Below are 19,533 nucleotides of genomic sequence, written 5' to 3'. Positions count from 1 at the left end.
AGAATGGGTAAAATGTGAAAAGGAAGGGAGAGATGAAAGGTTAAGAAGTTTATTAATTTAATCAACAAATAGTTATAATATCTTCCATATGGTTATTCTGGAGTTTAAGATTTAGAGGAAAATGTGTACGAGTAGCTTGAGTAAAGGAAAAGATCACAGAATTTGCAAAGGTCAAAAACTGTGAGACTTGACTCTTAATCTCACAAAACAAACTGAGGGTTGCTGGGGGGAGGGGGGTGGGGAGAGGGGGAGAGGGTTATGGACATTGGGGAGGGTATGTGCTATGGTGAGTGCTGTGAAGTGTGTAAACCTGGCGATTCACAGACCTGTACCCCTGGGGATAAAAATACATTATATGTTTATAAAAAAATAAGAAATAAATAAAAAATTAAAAAAAAAACAACAACAACTGTGAGACTAGAGTGTTAGATAGGCCACCCATAGACAGAGACTCTCTGCTGAGCATGGGAAGCAACAGAGAGAGAGGCACAGGAGGAAGACACGGGTGGCCTAAATCTCAAGAACTGTACTTACAGAAGAGTCTAGGAGCAATGGTTTATAAGTTGCAATGAGAGCTAGAAGAAAGATGTCTCTAGGACCTCTGACTGATGCAATGTGTGAAAATGAGTAGTGGTCACCTGCAAAGACAGCAAAAAAAGCAGCATCCTGGGGAGAGAGCCAGGTTTTCAAATGACAATAAGCAGATAGAGTACCTGATGAAGAGATGTGGCTGTAGAGGACTCTGTTCAGCAGGGAGCAAGAGCTGTAGAGAGCAAGTATAAAAACCCCAAGCACACAGGGGAAAGAAGGAAACCTGAGGATAAGCTAGATGACCCAGGGACCAGAGTTTGCAGCCAGGGCCCAGAGACAGAGGGATGAGGTAAGACAGATAGACAGAATGAGCTGACTTGAAGCTTCCAGATGTACTCTGATCTTATCATTCTGAACTTAGCAGGCTATGGATTTTATACAGAAGCCCAAGTATGTTAGTGACAGGTGACCAAGGTTAGCCTTACTCATAACTATAGAACTGCGAGAAAGTTACTTCAAACCTTAGGGTTTTTTTTTTTCTTCTGTAAAGTGAACAGTATCTAGTTTATGAAGTTATGACAGTGAAACAACATAATGTATGTAAAGTGCTTAACACAGTGTCTGACACACAGTACTGTGCAATACACTTTTGGTTTAATTGCTTTTGCTTATTGATATGGTCCTTCCAAGGAATTGTAAGGAATTGTAACCAGGTGAGTGCATGAGACAAGCCTGCTGTAAACCCTCAGCCTCTGGGCATTACCTACATTCACACCAGTGGTCCTCTCAATTCTTCTCTCCCATCTTGTGGCAGAAGCAGCTGTAGAGGAAATTAAAAGACTCAGGAAGCTCTTAGTGATTCTGGCCAGAGTTTCATTGAGATAACATGAAATATTAAGAGCATTGCCAAATATTGCTTGGGCATACTCTGGTATTCTCAAGTATGTTCTGTCTTGTACATCTGTTAAATTGCAAAGTCCTGAAGGATGAGCTCCAGGACTTATTTATGTTCCCCCAACCCACACTCTAGCATTTATTAGACACTCAAAATGGCTACTGAATGACTATCCATATAGGAATAAAGTAAAAGGAGCAAAGTTCCATACCTCAAACATGTTAATTCCAGAGGCTTTATTTGGCACAATACTACTTCTTTTGTTAAATAAATTCTAGACTAGTTTTCTAAAAGATGTTTAGATTTTATAAAATGTGACTTTAGGATTTAAGTATCAACCAACAAAAAAGTAAAACCTAAAAATATACCCATATATCTAATAAATAGAGTATTGGTATTTTTATTCATGCTATTATTTTAAGGAAGACAAATTATGCAGAAATTTTCTATAAACATTAATAATCAAGTTAGAAAAGAGCATTTGATCAAATAATTCACAAATACATTGCATTTTTCTTAAAAAATTCTAAAACTTATTAATCAGTTAGAAAAGACAGTTTGATCAAATAATTCACAAATATACCATATTTTTCTTAGGAATTCTTCTTTTTTTAAAAAAAAATATTTTATTTATTTATTTTTCAGAGAGAGAGAGAGACATCACAAGTAGGCAGAGCGGCAGGCAGAGGGAGAAGCAGGCTCCCCACTGAGCAGGGAGACTGATGCGGGACTTGATCCAGGACACTGGGATCATGCCCTGAGCTGAAGGCAAATATTTAACTGCCTGAGCCACCCAGGTACCCTGTGGTTTCTTGTTTAATACAAATTGAAGACTTAGAACTTTCTAGTTGCTAATTAAAAAAAAAAAAAAAAACTTAAGCAAAATAAGATTCTGCATTCTAAGACAATATATTCCACCTTATTTAGCCACATGACTGCAGAACGGCTGCAAGCTAAATTCTGGTACCCATCTTCATCCCCTGGTTCCTCCAACACTGCCCCCCTCCACCCCCTTCTTATTACTCTCTTTGCAATCTCTGAACCAATATTTAAATACTAGATCAAACACCCACCACCCACCCACACAAATAAAACTCCTTACATCCTCAGAATCTCATTTTTGCCCCTCTAAGCCAAAGCCATGGATTCTCTTCTACCAGAAGCAACACCATGTTTTGCACCTAACTCATTATGGGATCTGGAAGTGATTTGTGCATACACCTAGCTACCCAATGCTGCCTTCTAAAAGGCACAACAGGGCACAGTTAAACAACTTGTTCTTTTATTTAGCTTTCTCACTCCACCTGCCTCATGATAGTAATAAACTGACTTTTTTGGGGGGGGGGGGGCTATTGGGCACTCTTTGCAAACAGAATATCTGAGGTATGAGAAGCTGACCTGGAACCCTTGCCTGTCCTGGCTTTGATGGGGCAGCCTCACCTCACCTTACACCAGGCCCCTGGCACTATGGACCCCAAAGCAAGCTGCTAAGGGCAGGGCCCCACCCACTGAAGTAGCTGCATCTTAAGCCCCACAAGTACAACTCTGCAGCCTTGCCCAACTCCCACACAGATCCAGGCCTACAGGAGAGGAGGGGGATGGAAGACAGGCCCCTGACAAACACTGCAGCCTCTGAGGAAAGGCACTTCCTACCTGCCCATCCCAGGGATAGCCCAGCAGGCAGTGTGGGGAGAGGGCAGCTGGCTGCCAGCCAGAGGTGGGTAGGGCAGGGATGAGGCAAGCCAGGCTGGGGGTGGGGGAGTGTCACTGCTGGTCCAGGCAGTCCTTGGTCACCCCCTGGGCACCACCTCTGCCAGCACATTTTGCAGGTTGTCGGGGTCAGTGTAGCTGTGGCCTGTCACACTGCCTACATTCAGTGTAGACCTAGGCATTGGGATTCACAAATTTCCCTCCCGTCATTACCTTTGGAGATTTCAAAAATGCATGTAGACTCCAAAGGACCACACTTACAGTCCTTAGGGATTCTTAACTCTAACAACTGTCACTCTCCTATAAACATTCTCAAGACTGTATCCTGCATCTCATTTTAACTTACTTCACCTCAGAAATAGCCCCCTCTCGTGTTACAACATCTTGATGTAAACCTTCAACCTCTTGGCATTACCTACATTCACACCAATAGTCCCCTCAATTCCTAGAGTTTCCTTCATCTGTCAGCTCCATCCTAACCTCACTTCCTTCCCCATGCAGCCTAAGGGTAGATTAACCGAACTACCTATCGAAGTTCTTCAGCTCTCTTACTACTATACCCAACAGACAAAACCCAGACCCTGGAATAATCCTTTAATAACTGCCCTCCTCTCACTTACAATTGGTGAACAATAATCCTTTCCATAGGACTTTTCAGAAAACTGTGAAGCATTTAAATTAAGATCAGATACCACATCTAATTTCCTCTTGGGACAACAACACATCTCTCTGGATCTTTTCTCTGAAAAGATCTGGTCCATGATTTCTCTTCTTTCTCCTAGCAACTATACTAAATAATTTCCACTCGGTTTGAGGCCCCAGCCACTTTTTATTTTAATTATCACTTATATGCTAATGACTTTTACATTGTTATTCCTACTATTCTCTACTTTTGGCTTAAAATGAATATCCAAATGTTTGCTATTTCTACCTGGATATACATGGTCATCTTCAAACTCTGAACTCATTCTCTCTCTCCCATTAATTCTACTTCTCTTTAGGAATAACCCAGCCTCTAAAATGCCCTACACTGATTTTTTTTGTCCCGACAGTCAAATCTTTGTGTAGTCACTATCTCTACTATACCATGGCTAGTTTGTGTAACCAATAGAATATGGCAAAGGTGATAATACATCACTCTATGATTATGAAAAGACCACAGCTTCCATTTTGGTCTTTTTCTTCCCCAGTTCCCTCAGATGACTTGCTGTAGAGAGGTCCACATGGTGAAGGACTAAAGTCTCCTGCTAACAGTCATAGGAGTTAACTAAAAAAAATGGAGCATCTCGCCCTAGTCAAATCTTCAGCTTGACTGGAACCTCATGAAAAACCCTGAGCCAGAACCACCAAGCTTAGTGACACCTACATTCCTGACCCTCAGAAATTGAGATAATAAACGTTTGTTGTACTAACCTGTTAAATTTGGGAGTAACTTGTTACACAGAAATGGATGTTCTTCCTATATTCCTATCTCAGTTGACATTAATATCCATCTAGTCACTAATTCATTAATGTTCATTCATGAGTACTTACTGTGTAACAAAAGACCTGTTATCCTCAATCTTCCACTACAACAGACTGTCACAAATTCCTGACAAGCTTACTTCCCATATGTTTCTTAAATCTGCCCCTCAAAATTTCCCAAATCTCGGGTGCCTGGATGGCTCAGCTGGTTGAGCCACGGCCTTCAGCTCAGGTCATGATCCTAGAGTCCTGGGATCAAGTCCCATATCGGGCTCCCTGCTTAGCAGAGGGGTCTGATTCTCCCTCTGACCTTCCCCCTCTCATGCCCACTCTCTCTCATTCTAATAAATAAATAAAATCTTTAAAAAAATTTCCCAAATCTCTCTTTTCTCTCCTACTATAGTCCTAATCCAGGCGCTCATAATCTCTCATCAATACTGTATTCCAATACCCTCCCAATTAGTTTCCTTGATTCCTACCTGTCCCTGCCAAGTGTTAGCTATTTAAGACATAGAGAAGCAGCATATACATAAGAGTTAAGGTGAAAAGACCAGGAAAAAGTTCTCACAAGGAATGAATGACCTCAGTATCTTTGTAGACAAGTAACTGAAGCTTGACAGTCTTGACAGTTTTAGTAAAACAGAAAGCAGCTTATTTACATGATGTGTTTGAAAGGAAGCAACCAGTTTCCTCTTGCTGCTATAATAATATGTCACAAAGCTAGCAGTGTAAAGCAACACAGATTTATTAATCATACAATGATGGAGGTCTCAAATGAGATTACAATCTGGAGGCTCCTGGGAAGGATTCATTTCCTTGCCTTTTCCAGTTCCTAGAGGCCACCTACATTCCTTGGCTTATGCCCATATTCCATCTTCAAAGTCAGTAATGGCTAGTGAAGTCCTTCTCACATCCCATCACTCTGGCACTGACTTACCTCCTTTCCTCCCTCTTTCACTCAGGAGGATTCTTGTGATTACACTGGACCTATCCAAATAATCAAGGATAATCTCTCCATCTCAAGATCCCTCATTTAGTCACATCCTCAAATGTAAGGTAACATATTCAAAGATTCCAGGGACTGGGATGTAGACACCTTTGGGGATAAAGAAGCGAGGGTGGCATAATTCTGCCATAGTCTAGTTCCATAATTTTCTCTGGCTATGCTTCACAATCCAGAAACAGAGAAAATAAATAGCAAGAGAGACTCAGGATTGAAATTTAAGATACGTGGGGTCCTAAAGAGGGCAATATCAAAGTGACAGGCTTGGCTTCAGATCAAAGTCTTTTTCTAGGCCAGTTAACCTTGCTAACTCCTTCAAGACCACAGAATGCTTTTATCCAGGCTCCTTTTCACCAGCATTTTCTGATAATCACCGGGGGGGGGGGGAGCTAAGAAGATACCAAAAGATATGAACATTCTCTACTATTAAAACTGAAAGTACACATTCTTCTCGGTCATTTAAAAAAGGTATAGGTCAAGTCTAATTATCTGCGAAAATATTCTCTATTTAAATATCTTAAGTTTTCTGTATGTTGTATAAAGTCACTTCAGAGACTTCCAACCAAATGTGCTGAACCCCAGAGAGTATAAGATTTCTAGTTATCTTTAGATACCTAGATAAAGGCTTTTAACAAAAACAACTCCCACACTGACAGTTTGTGTTGGGAAGGAACCGCAAACATATTTTAAGCAAATGATGACTATAAAAAAATAATGCTTTATTTTAATTAAGTCAACATTGTATTTCCAAAGTTTCACTCCATGCTGTGGAATAATTTATATATTTTACTCCTTCTGACCTAGGGCAATGTGATAGATTCAAGTTCAGATGATGAAGATCATAGTTTATACACAAGGAGAGAATCATGTAATTCTGTCCTATATTTATGATTGTAGGGCATCTGCTTGGTGAATGGCAACTCACACAAAAGGTGAGTATTCCTGCCCCCACTATCCCTTCCACCCTTTCATCTGTGGGTGCTTAGTGATATATTAAGAGTCAAAGTCACAATCATGTGAGGGTGTTCAGGGTATTAATAAGAGTCATAGTCACAGAGGCCCATGACAACAGCTGAAAAACCAAAGCAGGGGCTAAGTAAACAGCAGATGCAAAGTTCTGTATCCATTTTTAGATACAGTAGAGCCTCACTATTGTGGATTCCATACTTCCAAGTTTGCCTACTTGCTAAAATTTATATGTAACCTCAAAATCTAACACAGCTTGTTAGGTACGCTTCATACACACATGAGCTATAATGCTATTGTCTATGAGTTCACTTTTTTAAAACTTTTTTTATTCATTTGACAAAGAGAGAGAGAGAGAGAGAGAGCGCACACCAGCACAAGCAGGGGGAGGGGCAGGCAGAGGGAAAGGGAGAGGCAGGCTCCCTGCAGAGCTGGGAGCTTGAGGCAGGGCTCCATCCCAGAGCCCTGGAATCATGACATGAGCCAAAGGCAGATGCTTAACCAATTGAGCTACCCAGGTACACTCTATGAGTTTACTCTTAATGAATAGAAAATATGTATTAAATAAGGTGCCATTAAACAGAAACACACATAAAACAAGGCAACCAGTTATGAACTGGTTGATGAAAATGTGACCAGAGGGTATCAGGAACATAACCCTGTATTTCTTCTGGAACATAACTTGATAGAATATAATCATCTCAATGAGAATCACCTGTATTTTATCTGCTGTTAAACCTTTACTTCTGGTAGCTGTAGTCCCTAGTAATATAGAATATACCTCCATCAAAAGAGAAAATGCATATAAAAATACTTATTTTATTTATCTGAGAGAGAGAGAGACAGTGTGGATGAGCGAGGTGAGGAGCAGAGGAAGAGAGGGAAGGGAAGCAGACTCCCTGTTGAGCACAGAGCCTGACATGGGGCTTGAACCCAGGACCCCAAGATCATGACCTGAGCTGAAACCAAGAGTCAAACATTCAACTGACTGAGCCACTCTAGCATCCCGACATACTTAATTGTTAAAGACTTAATTGTAAAAGACTGAACAAAGGAGAAGGGGCCTGGAAAATGGGTAGGAATTGACATTTACCAACCTCTTCTCCAACACAAATTATCTTATTTAATCTCTATAATACTTCTATGAGATTGGCTTTGTTATTCTCATTTTACAGATAAGACTGAGGCTCTCACAGGTTAAAACTTATTAAAGGCTAAACACTAATAAGTGGTGAACCTGAAATTCAAACTGGGGTCTGTCTAACCCACTAAACCTATACCTCCGACATACATGATAGTCACTGCTGCCTCACTGGGCCATATGGCTCTGGGACTGTGGTTCTCTGGCCTGCCCAGGAGAGACCTACACCTAATATAGACCCATTAACTCCTGGGTTTCAGAAGACTGAAATTTCCCTTACCTCCTTTATCCCCTGGACAAAAACGTTACAGATTTGTAACCAGAGACGTGTCATTATTATTCTTTAAATTATTATTAAAAACCTTATTGAAGAAGACACTGGAAGGCACTAGCTTCTTTATCTAAGAAAATTAGATATATAAATTCTACCCAAAACAAGCCAAACAGTTGTCCATAATTAAGCATTTAAAATTTGTCAGATTAATCTGTTGATTAAAATGTTCACCTCCTTTATTCTGATATTTTCTCACAAGTCTACTGAAAAAATGAAAAACTCACATAGTTCAGAAGTGGAATGATAAATTACTAGAATTAAATAACTAATAGTGCCTAACACAGCATCTTTCAAGGACTAGGCATTCAACAAAAGTTTACCAACCATAGAGCTCCATATGCTCTATTTTAGTCATATTTAAGTATACCTACTTTTGTTACTCTGGGTAGACCATTATATCAAACACACATACATACATGTATGCGTGCACGCACACACACACACACACACACACACACACACACACACACACAACTTCCCTTCAAAATTACATGCACTTTGGGGGGCCTGGGTGGCTCAAAGGTTAAGCCTCTACCTTTGGCTCAGGTCATGATCTCAGGGTCCTGGGATCAAACCCCACATCAGGCTCTCTGCTCAGCAGGGAGCCTGCTTCCCGCACACACACACCCCTCCCCCGCTTGCCTCTCTACCTACTTGTGATCTCTCTATGTGAAATAAATAAAATCTTTAAAAAAAATTACATGCACTTTGTTTTTAAAGTGTTTCACTAGGAAACACTGGAATAGGAATGGGATACTATTTAGGGTTTCAGTTATGAAATGTTCTGAGAGGAAATTCTATTATGAAGTGTTTCACAAGGAAGAGAATGAAAAATGCAAATACCTGTGAGCACAAAGACAGACATTCAACAGAATAAACTAAATCTTCCCAACCAGAAAGTCAATGTCTAGACTGTGCATATTCAAACCTTGCACTTCTACTTTATAAGAGAGGGCAAATAAAATACGTAAAAGAATTTATTCAGAAGTAAAATTTTAGCCTTTGCCATAGGATTAGTACAGGTTTGGCCTAATCTTCAATACTGATGATCCTAACAACTATCCAGAGATAATAAAGGACTCCATGTAACTTATGAATGGTATAGTTTAATGTAAGCTTATTATTTTGGAAAGTGGGAAATTAAATTTCTTAAGGTAACTTCTAGTCAACTAAAATAACTCATTCTCCAATGATATTAGAGTCTATCCCAATATTTTACTACAATTGTCAATTTTAGAGATGACTTAAATATTAGCAATGTACTTTGTAAACCAAATTTTCATTTTCAAACCCTTTAAACCTCAAAATAGGAATGGTACATATAAATTAGGAAATATAGATTCGTAAGTTTTAAAAGTCATTAAAAATACTATCTCCTTTATAAATAAATTAAGTGGCACATTAGGACCTGCATCTAAGCTGTCCAAATCCCAAGTATTCTGGTTAATCATGAAGTTTTTTGCTTTTCCATCTACTATAGGTCCTTTGGTAGTTTTAACTTCCTGTTACATCTCAAGATGAAAGTAAATGATGTAGGACAAGAAATTTACATATTAACTTCGCTAATTTTGTATATTTTGTCAAAGCTTTAGTAGCAAAGATGTAATCAATAATGAAGTCTGAGAGCTACAAATGACAGTACTCACCACTGTAGTTTAATAGAGAGCTAAGAATAAAAATTTATCTTCTAAAATATTTGTTTTGATCTCAAATGTTAAGTATATCAAAATACTGACTATAACTGGCAATCCCCAACCGGCAAAAACTGGTGTTCCCCAAATTCACTTTAATATACTAATTAACTGGCAGTCAGAGGCTATTTTCCAATAATACTTAAAGAACTGTTAAGCTCCCAGGTCAATCTAAAAAAAAGCCTTTGTGCTCAGGTCATACTTGCAATACAAAATAAAATTTGATAGTAATATTTCCCCCACATCAAACTACCATATATAACACTGTTTTTATTTACAAAAAAAAAATTCTGAATTCAGTTAGCAATTGTCTCCCACTTTTCCTCAGGTATTTATCTCCAAAAAGGACTGGGAGTCACAATTCTGACACACTTACTTTTAAAGTCCTTCTCACTCATAAGTGGTCTACAAAATAGAAACTTCCTATAGTGAAAAAACAAGTAAGTCTTTAACAAATATCCATTATTCCCATCAGTTCTATTTCATTATGTAATATCCAAGTTTATTTGAATGCTCAAAGATTAGAAAATTTCTAGATCTCCTAAGATAAACTGAAAAGACAGAATATCATTTTTTAATTCCTCCTCCCTTCCCCACCCCAATTACTTCCTACTGTCATTCAGAATTAAAGCGAATGCCTGGGTGACTCAGTCAGTTCAGCAGCGGACTTGATCAGGTCCTGATCCCAGGGTCCTGGGAGGGTCCTGGGATGGAGCCCCACCTCAGGCTCCTCGCTTAGACGGGAGTTGCTTGAAGATTCTTTCTGCCCCTCTGTCCCTCCCCATGCACACATGCTCACTGTCTCTCTCTCAAATAAATGAATATATCTTAAAAAAAAAAAAAAAAAAAAAAAAAACTACCAGATTGCTTCACTCACATTTTGCTGAACCTTCATCTTTCATACCACTTTTTAAAAGGTTGGCAATTAGATCGAAAAGGATTTTCATAAGCAAAAAAACACAAAGACAGGGATGGAGGGAGAAAAACAGGAAAACCTCCAACTTCCTGCCTTTGGGAAGGAGACCTAAGCAATAATCCAATCAAGAAAGCAAGAGTCAAAGGAAAAACATTTAAAATAATCACCCAGTAGTAACTCTGACACCAAGCATAACAGTTTCCAAATCAAAGTAATTAAAACATTTTTAAAATCTGGAATGACTAAAGCTGTTAATAAAAACATAAAAATATTATGACATTGATCTGAGAACACATAAAAATAGCAGTTACAAATTTGCCAAAGCCACAGTTACATACTGTACAACCTATAAATCCAGAGGTTGTTCAGTGTATGGGAGGGGTGGCTCATGGGTTCACTGTCACCAGAAGTCTGTGATTCAGATGGTCAACAAAACGGGGTTCCAGTGTGAGAAAAACACCACCAACTCTGTGCTTCTTAGGAAATGAATGAGTAGTATTAGAAGGAAGGCAGACACAGGGAAAGCAGACCTGCTAACACAATTGCCCTTCTCTTAGACCAATCCAGAGACCTGGGTTCATGTTCCAGTTCTGCCAGTGACAAGATGTGCAATCTTCAAATGACTCTGGGCCCTCAATTTCCACACCTATAAAATGAGAGCGTTAGGCTGGTCAGAATCTGTGGTTTCTTCCAGCTCTAAACCTTTTCTAAAGGCAGTCCCTTTATAAATATTTGGACAATCGATAAACTGTATATTAAGTTTTTGTGCCCAATGGTAAAATACAAGAAATTAATTCAAACCACACAACTACAACTAAGAGATTACATCCAAGCTACTACATAAGAGAATGGCAAAGCTGCAATGAAACAAAGGAGGGGAAAAAAGATGCCACATTCAGTACGTGCTAAACCAAAACAACCCAGGTCATAACCAAAACTAAATAGTATTATAAAACAGTATCTAGGTAATTCCAACTAGTTAAGAATGGGTTGTATTTAATGTACAGAAAACACAACTGTTTGAAAATTTCACTATTACATAGTCTGGTTTGGGATACAGTAAAGCAATAAGTATTAAATGATTGATCATAACGATCATAACACTAGTTTTTTTTGTTTGTTTTTGTTTTTTTGCTAAGAATCTAGTATCCATTACCTACCTTTGCAATGACAAATAATATTTATATTTTAGACAGGGTACTTTATATTTTTATTTTTGCATCAAAAATATATTATGAATATAGGATCTGAAGCAATGTAAGAGGAACCAATAAACATTTAAATACTTAAAAGTAATTTAAACAGCTGAAATGATCTAACATTAACCCAGAAGAATAGCAGATATAGTTCCCAGAACTATTTACTAACCCTACTGTATAACAAAATTACTTGGTACAGCATCATTACCATCACCACCACCATCATTACTTCAGTATATATTTATTAAGCTTTTATAGTATGTGTAGGTATTCATACTAAAGTTACATGAAAATTAGTCTCTACAGCTGAGGAAATTACATTCAAATTACAGAAGCAAGATATATTTACAAACATTTCACAAATCTGTATTACTAAGTACCAACAAGAAGTACAGACAATAAATGTTATAGTAATTCAGAGTAAGGCAAGCCTAACGGGGCCTGGGTTGGTCAGGGCAGCTTGGGGGCTGGGATGGGGTGGGGCAACTAAAAGAAGACATTAAAGAAGGACTTGATGCTGAAGACAGAGAACGGAAAGAAACGACTCCTGCTCTTTGAAACCATATACCCTACCTTATACTAGTTATGTCAGTTAGTGATCCTAGACTGAACAATATCGAAAGCACAATCAACTAAGGAGCACTGGATGAACAGCTAACATAACAAGATATTAAAAGAGAAGTTTCTATTGAGAACCAACGACAACTAACAAACAATTCAAACAAGTGGCAGAATATTCTCAAAATTTCCAAAAAAGAAAGAAAGAAAAGGAAAAAAAAGTCAGTCTAAAAAGAGGGATCTTGAGATACGCTACCTTCTACACCCAATATTAGTGAGAAAAGCCTCAAAGAGGTTACAGAGCAGGGTTTTGGAGGTTTCCTTGGGGAGAGCTATAGGAACAAGTGCCCTTGCCTTCAAGAGAAAGGATGACTGTCACTCACCTAAAGCCTAAAGGAAAAGGCTTTGATGGGAGCACTTGAAGATCTCGATATGTGTTTCAAGCACGTAGAAGAACATACTGAAGTGGCACCAGATTCATCCTTGGAAAATCGAAAGGATCAGAAACTGGATGAAGGTATGTGAGAGTAAATGAGAGATGCTGAATTGGGACCATTACCAGAGTCTGTGTGGACATAGAATGAATGTTCCCTAAGGACCAAGACTGGCCCTATGAGGGGAGGGGGGGAAACAGAGTAAGCTGGGGTAGGGTCGCCGTGTCTATCCAAGAAGGTTACCTGAAGCTTGAAAGGCCTCTGCAAAATAAACATGAAGGTCCTGCCAGATCTAAGAGGCTGAGGAAGGAGTATGCAACCAGCCAGAATATAGATGCATTCTCACTGTCAAGCAACCTGAGGTGAGAAATCCTGAGCAATGGAGGTAGGTGGTGGAAGATGCAGGAGTGAAAGAATGAGATTTAAATGTGTGCAAAGTCTACAACAGCACTAAAGCCAGATTACAATGCACTATTCAAATAAAGTTTACTGCTAGTCCTTCCTCTCTTCCCTTCTTCCTTTTCCAACAGGGGAGGGGAGGGTGTTAAACTAGGACTGGAAAGACAAAGCAAGAAGAGTAGAAAAGCCTACTCAGAAGACAAAAGTTAGTGATGCCCCCCCTTCCCTGATTATTGGCTGGGAATGGGCATGGGGGAGAAGCTCCATACTTAATTTAAGTTTGGTTTGGAGTTTTTATTTGTTGACATTGGACATTTTTATTTTTTTTAAGATTTCTTATTTTTAAGTAATCTCTACACCTAACATGGGGCTCAAACTCACAACCCCAAGATCAAGAGTCACATGCTCTTCTAACAGAGCCAGCCAGGAGTCCCAGCACTGAAAATTTTAAATAATCAAATTGAGACTTCTGCAATTTAGTTACTGAATTTGTATTATCTAAAAGCAACCAGAAAAGTCAAGTGTATATATGGGCAGAGGATGAGCCATCCTCGCAGGAGTAAACTGAAAGGGGCAGTGAGTAACACAAAAATAGCTGTTTTATAATTACTTTCCACAAGTCTTGCTTTTCACCCTAATACACCAAAGAGGCAACAACAGTGGAGAGTAGAGAAGTACACAAATGTGATCCTACTAAACATAACTCAACCAATCCAGCTTCTCTGCCTATCCTGAGATGGTTCAGCCCTTAACTGTCCCAGAAATTTGCCATAACATGACTCAAGAATCTAACAGTAATTCTTAAAATTTACTAAGAGTATCCTAAGTATAGTTTAAAAGGCAGAGACTGTGTCTTGCTCCCTACTGTATCTCTAACATTTAGCAAAGTGTCCCTTACAGAAAAGGTGCTTTAAAAACTATTGTTCTCACATGAAAAAGTGCTCCACGTCACTCGGCATCAGGGAAATACAAATCAAAACCACAATGAGATATCACCTCACACCAGTCAGAATGGCTAAAATTAACAAGTCAGGAAATGACAGATGCTGGAGAGGATGTGGAGAAAGGGGAACCCTCCTCCACTGTTGGTGGGAATGCAAGCTGGTCCAACCACTCTGGAAAACAGCATGGAGGTTCCTCAAAATGTTGAAAATAGAACTACCCTATGACCCAGCAATTGCACTACTGGGTATTTACCCTAAAGATACAAACATAGTGATCCGAAGGGGCACGTGTACCCGAATGTTTATAGCAGCAATGTCTACAATAGCCAGACTATGGAAAGAACCTAGATGTCCATCAACAGATGAATGGATCAAGAAGATGTGGTATATATACACAATGGAATACTATGCAGCCATCAAAAGAAATGAAATCTTGCCATTTGCGACGACGTGGATGGAACTAGAGCGTATCATGCTTAGTGAAATAAGTCAATCGGAGAAAGACAACTATCATATGATCTCCCTGATATGAGGACATGGAGAAGCAACATGGGGGGGGAGGGGGATAGGAGAAGAATAAATGAAACAAGATGGGATTGGGAGGGAGACAAACCATAAATGACTCTTAATCTCACAAAACAAACTGGGGGTTGCTGGGGGGAGGTGGGATTGGGAGAGGGGGAGCGGGCTATGGACATTGGGGAGGGGAGGCGAACCATAAGAGACTATGGACTCTGAAAAACAACCTGAGGGTTTTGAAGGGTCAGGGGTGGGAGGTTGGGGGAACAGGTGGTGGGTGATGGGGAGGGCACGTTTTGCATGGAGCACTGGGTGTTGTGCAAAAAGAATGAATACTGTTACGCTGAAAAAAAAATAAATAAAAAGGGAAACAGTGCAAAAAAAAAATTTGTATTAAATTGTTATCTAAAGAAAAAAAAAAAAAAAAACTATTGTTCTCCTTTCTAGGAGATAGCTGCTATGTTAGGTTATAAGGAAATAGAATCTGAATATGTCTGCAGCTGAGATGGCTTTTTAGTTAAACATCTCTTGAATACATAGTTGTACGAAATTGTAATACAGATTACTTTCATCTTTATCCTTTCTTCGCCAGCCAAGTATCAGGAAAATGCATGTATTTTCAATACTGTACTACAACAATGTGAGATACATGTGAAAATTTACACTTTACTATTCAACTAGAACAATTACCGTATATATATTTTTAAAGGGTTTTATAGAAAACTCTTAAGAGAAATACAATATAGCAATACTATTAAATGCAGACTAGTTTAAAAAGACAGGAACATTTAAAAAATATACTACTCAATATTTTACTAATACTTCATTGGCACAGATTCTCTCTTCTCAGTGACAGCCTGAATTAAGAACCTACTACCTTAGTTGTTGTATCATTACCCCTCTTTTAAAGATTAGGAAGCAGGGGCTCAGAATTTGGTGATTTGTTCAAGGTTCTATTACTAGTAAGCAGTAGAACAGGAGTTTTAACTCAAGACAGATTCCCAAGCCATGCTCACCATAATGCTGAAAAGCTGAGTACTACTGACCCATTACTAAAAGAAATAAAATCCTATTTTAACGATTATGATGTCTAATTTTGAAATATAAGCTAAGCTTCCAACCTACCTCTACTGACGTGAATTTATTAATAAACTCTTCATGAGTGAAAATTCTATATAGTAGATACTGGTAGTTTCTAACACTTGAAATATTACTCAGGGTATCATTTTTATGATATAGTATTTATGACAAGTATACATAACTGTAAAATTTGACAGTTTCCAAAATGGTACATAAGGGAAGCATGTCTTATTTTATGTTTCAGAAACTACATGGTGTTAGCTCCAACAGACTCCTATTATCTGATTATTTCATTCTCACATCTTATCTTAGTAATAAATACAGGAAACAGGTGGGAGAAACCCTAGATATTCCAGTATAAGTCAGTGCTTCTCAATACAGGATGAGTCCTCACATTTCCCAAGGAACATACAGCAATGTCTAGAGACATGTTTATTGTCATGATGGTGTGTCACGCAGGTGTGGGGTGCCACTGCAATCTACTAAGTAGCAGCAGGAATTCAGGAATGCTGTTAAATATCTATAATGCACAGGACACCCCTGCCTGCTCCCAACAAGGAATTAGCCAATTCAAAATGCCAAAGTGCTAAGGCTGAGAAACTCTAGTGTAAGGGATTCAATGTCTGAGGCACTTAGCAGAGCAGGTGGCAAGAGTGTTTAGAGATTGTAACTATAAACACTAAATCAGAGTCCAGGTAACACTCAGTAAAGATGAGGTATAGCACTCAAACCTTGACAAGCACTGATATGGGGGGCAGCGTTCTGCCTCATTAGATTTAAGGTGGGTAAACAGAACGTGACAGCAGCTTCTACAAATATTCTCACCTTTAATAGTTGTTAATTTTTTTTCTTATAAACGAACAGAAAATTGAAGAAGCATAAGTAAAAAGGGAAGTTGCTTACTGGAGAGATGAGAAATCTCATTAAGCGGCACCCAGTTCCCTACCAACTTAGAGTGTTTCTATTACAGCAGGAACCTAGAGGGTTATAATCTAAAATCAGGACAATGGGTGTTGTGGACACACCATAAGAAAGTCAGAATACATAAACATCCATGTGCTTCATTCTGAACATCATTATTCTGAAGAACAAACATGATTTCAGGAAACCAGGCTTTGAGCTCCCAAATGTATAAATGCCCTGATGATACACTATTGTTTCTTCTTGATCCTTCCTTTCCCTGAATATGGAGACCATCTGTCAGAAAAGGAAACAGTAAAAATCGGGCACACAGCAAACTCCAAGACACTATGGATCAAAAACAAAAATCAGAAAACAAAATTTCCACCAGTATTGCCTTGTTCTGCATGGCTGAGTTTTACCATTAGGTACTTGTTCCTTTTTCTTTGCTCTTCTGTTGGAGCACTCACTCTTCAGTCCTTTCATGCTACTTTTCTTAATACCCTTAATCGTATTTCTTCACCAAAATCTTTTTTTTTACCCTCTTTAGATCCCCATTTCATTCCCATTTCCTTTCGTGCAACTCTGTTTTTACTTTACTCTCACAATAGTGTCAACTAATACTGGAATTATATAATGTGAATTCTGGAGTTGAAAAGAGACTTCAGGGCTTACCTATTTTTTTTTTTTAAGATTTTTTAATTTTATTCATTTGACAGACAGAGATCACAAGTAGGCAGAGAGGCAGGCAGAGAGAGAGGAAGAGAAGCAGGCTCCCTGCTGAGCAGAGAGCCCAATGCGGGCTGGATCCCAGGACTCTGGGATCATGACCTGAGCCGAAGGCAGAGGCTTTAACCCACTGAGTCACCCAGGCGCCCCAGGGCTTACCTATTAGTAAACACCGAAGATGCCCACCTCTCTTCATCATATCCACACCACTAACAAGTGGTCAGTTGACTCAACTTAAACATTTTAAGATCACCTCTATTAAGTTTCAGACACCATGGATCACCTGTTTGCAATTAAGGGGTATTGAAAGATTGCTGGTGAGAGCTAAACAAAGCAATAGAACCAATCTATCTGAATTGCTCTTGCTTCACAGATACCAACGCCTTCTCATTATCAACATTAACTAGAAAAGGCCCACCATCCTAAACTACAGCTAACCAAATATGCAGGCTACTCTCTGAAAATTATCTTTTGATAGACTGAAACATTTAACTAAGTGCAGACACGTGAATCATCTAGGAAGCCTTGTTTGACATTGTCAGCATAAGGAATGACTCATTAAATCCCCCAAATGGCACGCAAGGTATGTTTTACCCTCCTACATTGCTCAGGTTTATTCTCCCCTTAAGTACGTTAACAACAGAAGATACTGATTAATTGGGAAGATTCCGAGTTATGTTGGGTAAATACGGTACTGTACTTTCATAAAGCGGTGTAAAGGCTCGTGGAGTCTGGGCAGATGCATGAGCCCAAAACTAAAGTGATTTATTATTGTGCAATAAAGGAAGTAGTTCCTAATTTGTTCTGTGCTGGGTTACCCCTAAAGGGCAGCAGGATGTTAAGTCCCATAAACCCAGACGTGCCGCTGAGTTGTCTAGTTTCAATGAACATCTCCAGCGTTCCACGGAAGTTTGAACGGTTCTTGGAGCTTGGTCTCCAGCTGTTGCTTCCCCAGAGGAGACCCCACCCCCCCCCATCTCGCCCCGGGCGGAGGGCGCTCAGCCTCCAGCCCCGCACCTGAGCCCGGCACCTGAGCCCGGCGCGGCCCGCATAGGGTCCCAGCCGTGGCGACCCCGCCGCCGCGCCCCTACCTTGGTGAGCTGGGCGATTTTCTTGCTCATTTTCAGGTGCAGGTCCTGGCTATAATCCATGCTGTGCCCCGCCTGCTGCGCGGCGGCCGGCGAGGGCGCGAATTTGGCCGCCGAGCTGCCGTAATAGTGCTGCTGCCAGCTCATGCCCGGGGTCGCCATCTTCCCGACAGACCCCGGCCGGGGCACCAGTCCTCGCGCTCCGGGGGCGGCCCGCGGAGCAACGGCGTCTGGGAGGCAAGAGCCGGAGCGGCCGCTTCCGGACCCGACCCCCGATATCTGTCAGGTGCAGCCGCAGGCGCCCTCCGGCCACGACCCTCCGGTAACCCCCGTCCAGGGACGGGGCAGCCCCGCCGGATCGAGGCCGCAGGCGACACCCGCGCGGGGCAGATGCCCGCGGTCCAGCAGCGCGGTCCCGGACCCGGCCCGCCCTCTCCCGCTCTTCAGCTGACGCCTGGCGGAGGCGTCGTGGGCAGCGTGGCCCGGCAGGTTCCACTCCCAACCGGCACCTGGGACCTAGCGAGACGGCCGCCGCTGGAGCTGCGGAGGGAGGTGGAGACGGGGCGGGCTGGTGCGGGGAGAGGCGGAGACATGGAAGAGGACTCGAGAGCCGCGGAGCCGCCGTTACCAGGACGCGCGGCCCGCGATACGCGCGGGGACGCCGACGTCATTTCTCCGCAGCCAAGCCCCGCCCCGCGCCGCCGCCGCCGGCCCCGCATTCTCGCGGCGGGTCCAGGCGCTTCGCAAGGGCCTGCGGGGACCTTGCCGCCAGGTGCCTCCGAACCCTGCAGTGGGTATCGCAAGCTCCCACCTGGGCGCTGAGCCCCGAGGGCCGCGCGTGTAAATCTACGTAAAAAATTCCGCGAGAGAGACTGGGGCTGTCTGTGGTCCTTTCGGTTTGCGGAACGCGTGCGGATTTACGGTGGCTTTCCACGTGCAACATCGCGTGCACTGGGGCCAAGTGGCTCTTCCCCCAAGAAAGGCGTCAGGCTTGCACCCAGTTCCCTCCCAAGGTTGGCCTCAGCACCTCGG

General features: G+C 41.0%; 1 protein-coding gene across 6 annotated transcripts in view; it reads right to left on the bottom strand.

The window, feature by feature from the left end:
- FAM184A (family with sequence similarity 184 member A) overlaps positions 1 to 19,042 on the bottom strand; it is a 116,877-nt gene extending 97,835 nt beyond the window's left edge. For 2 of the 6 annotated variants that reach the window (XM_046006732.1, XM_046006734.1), the window contains exon 1: positions 18,505 to 19,040. In XM_046006732.1, the coding sequence (XP_045862688.1) occupies positions 18,505 to 18,663 (159 nt within the window). In that variant the 5' untranslated portion in view covers positions 18,664 to 19,040. Of the gene's footprint in view, positions 1 to 18,504 lie in introns of all 6 variants that reach the window. The other 4 variants (XM_046006736.1, XM_046006733.1, XM_046006738.1 and 1 more) reach the window with 3 other exon arrangements.
- Between the last annotated feature and the right edge of the window lie 491 nt (positions 19,043 to 19,533).

Source organism: Meles meles, chromosome 5 (genome assembly GCF_922984935.1).
Source record: "Meles meles chromosome 5, mMelMel3.1 paternal haplotype, whole genome shotgun sequence".
Classification (NCBI taxonomy): Eukaryota; Metazoa; Chordata; class Mammalia; order Carnivora; family Mustelidae; genus Meles; species Meles meles.
Note: the sequence above shows the minus strand (reverse complement) of the source record. Positions and strands in the feature narration are given on the sequence as shown.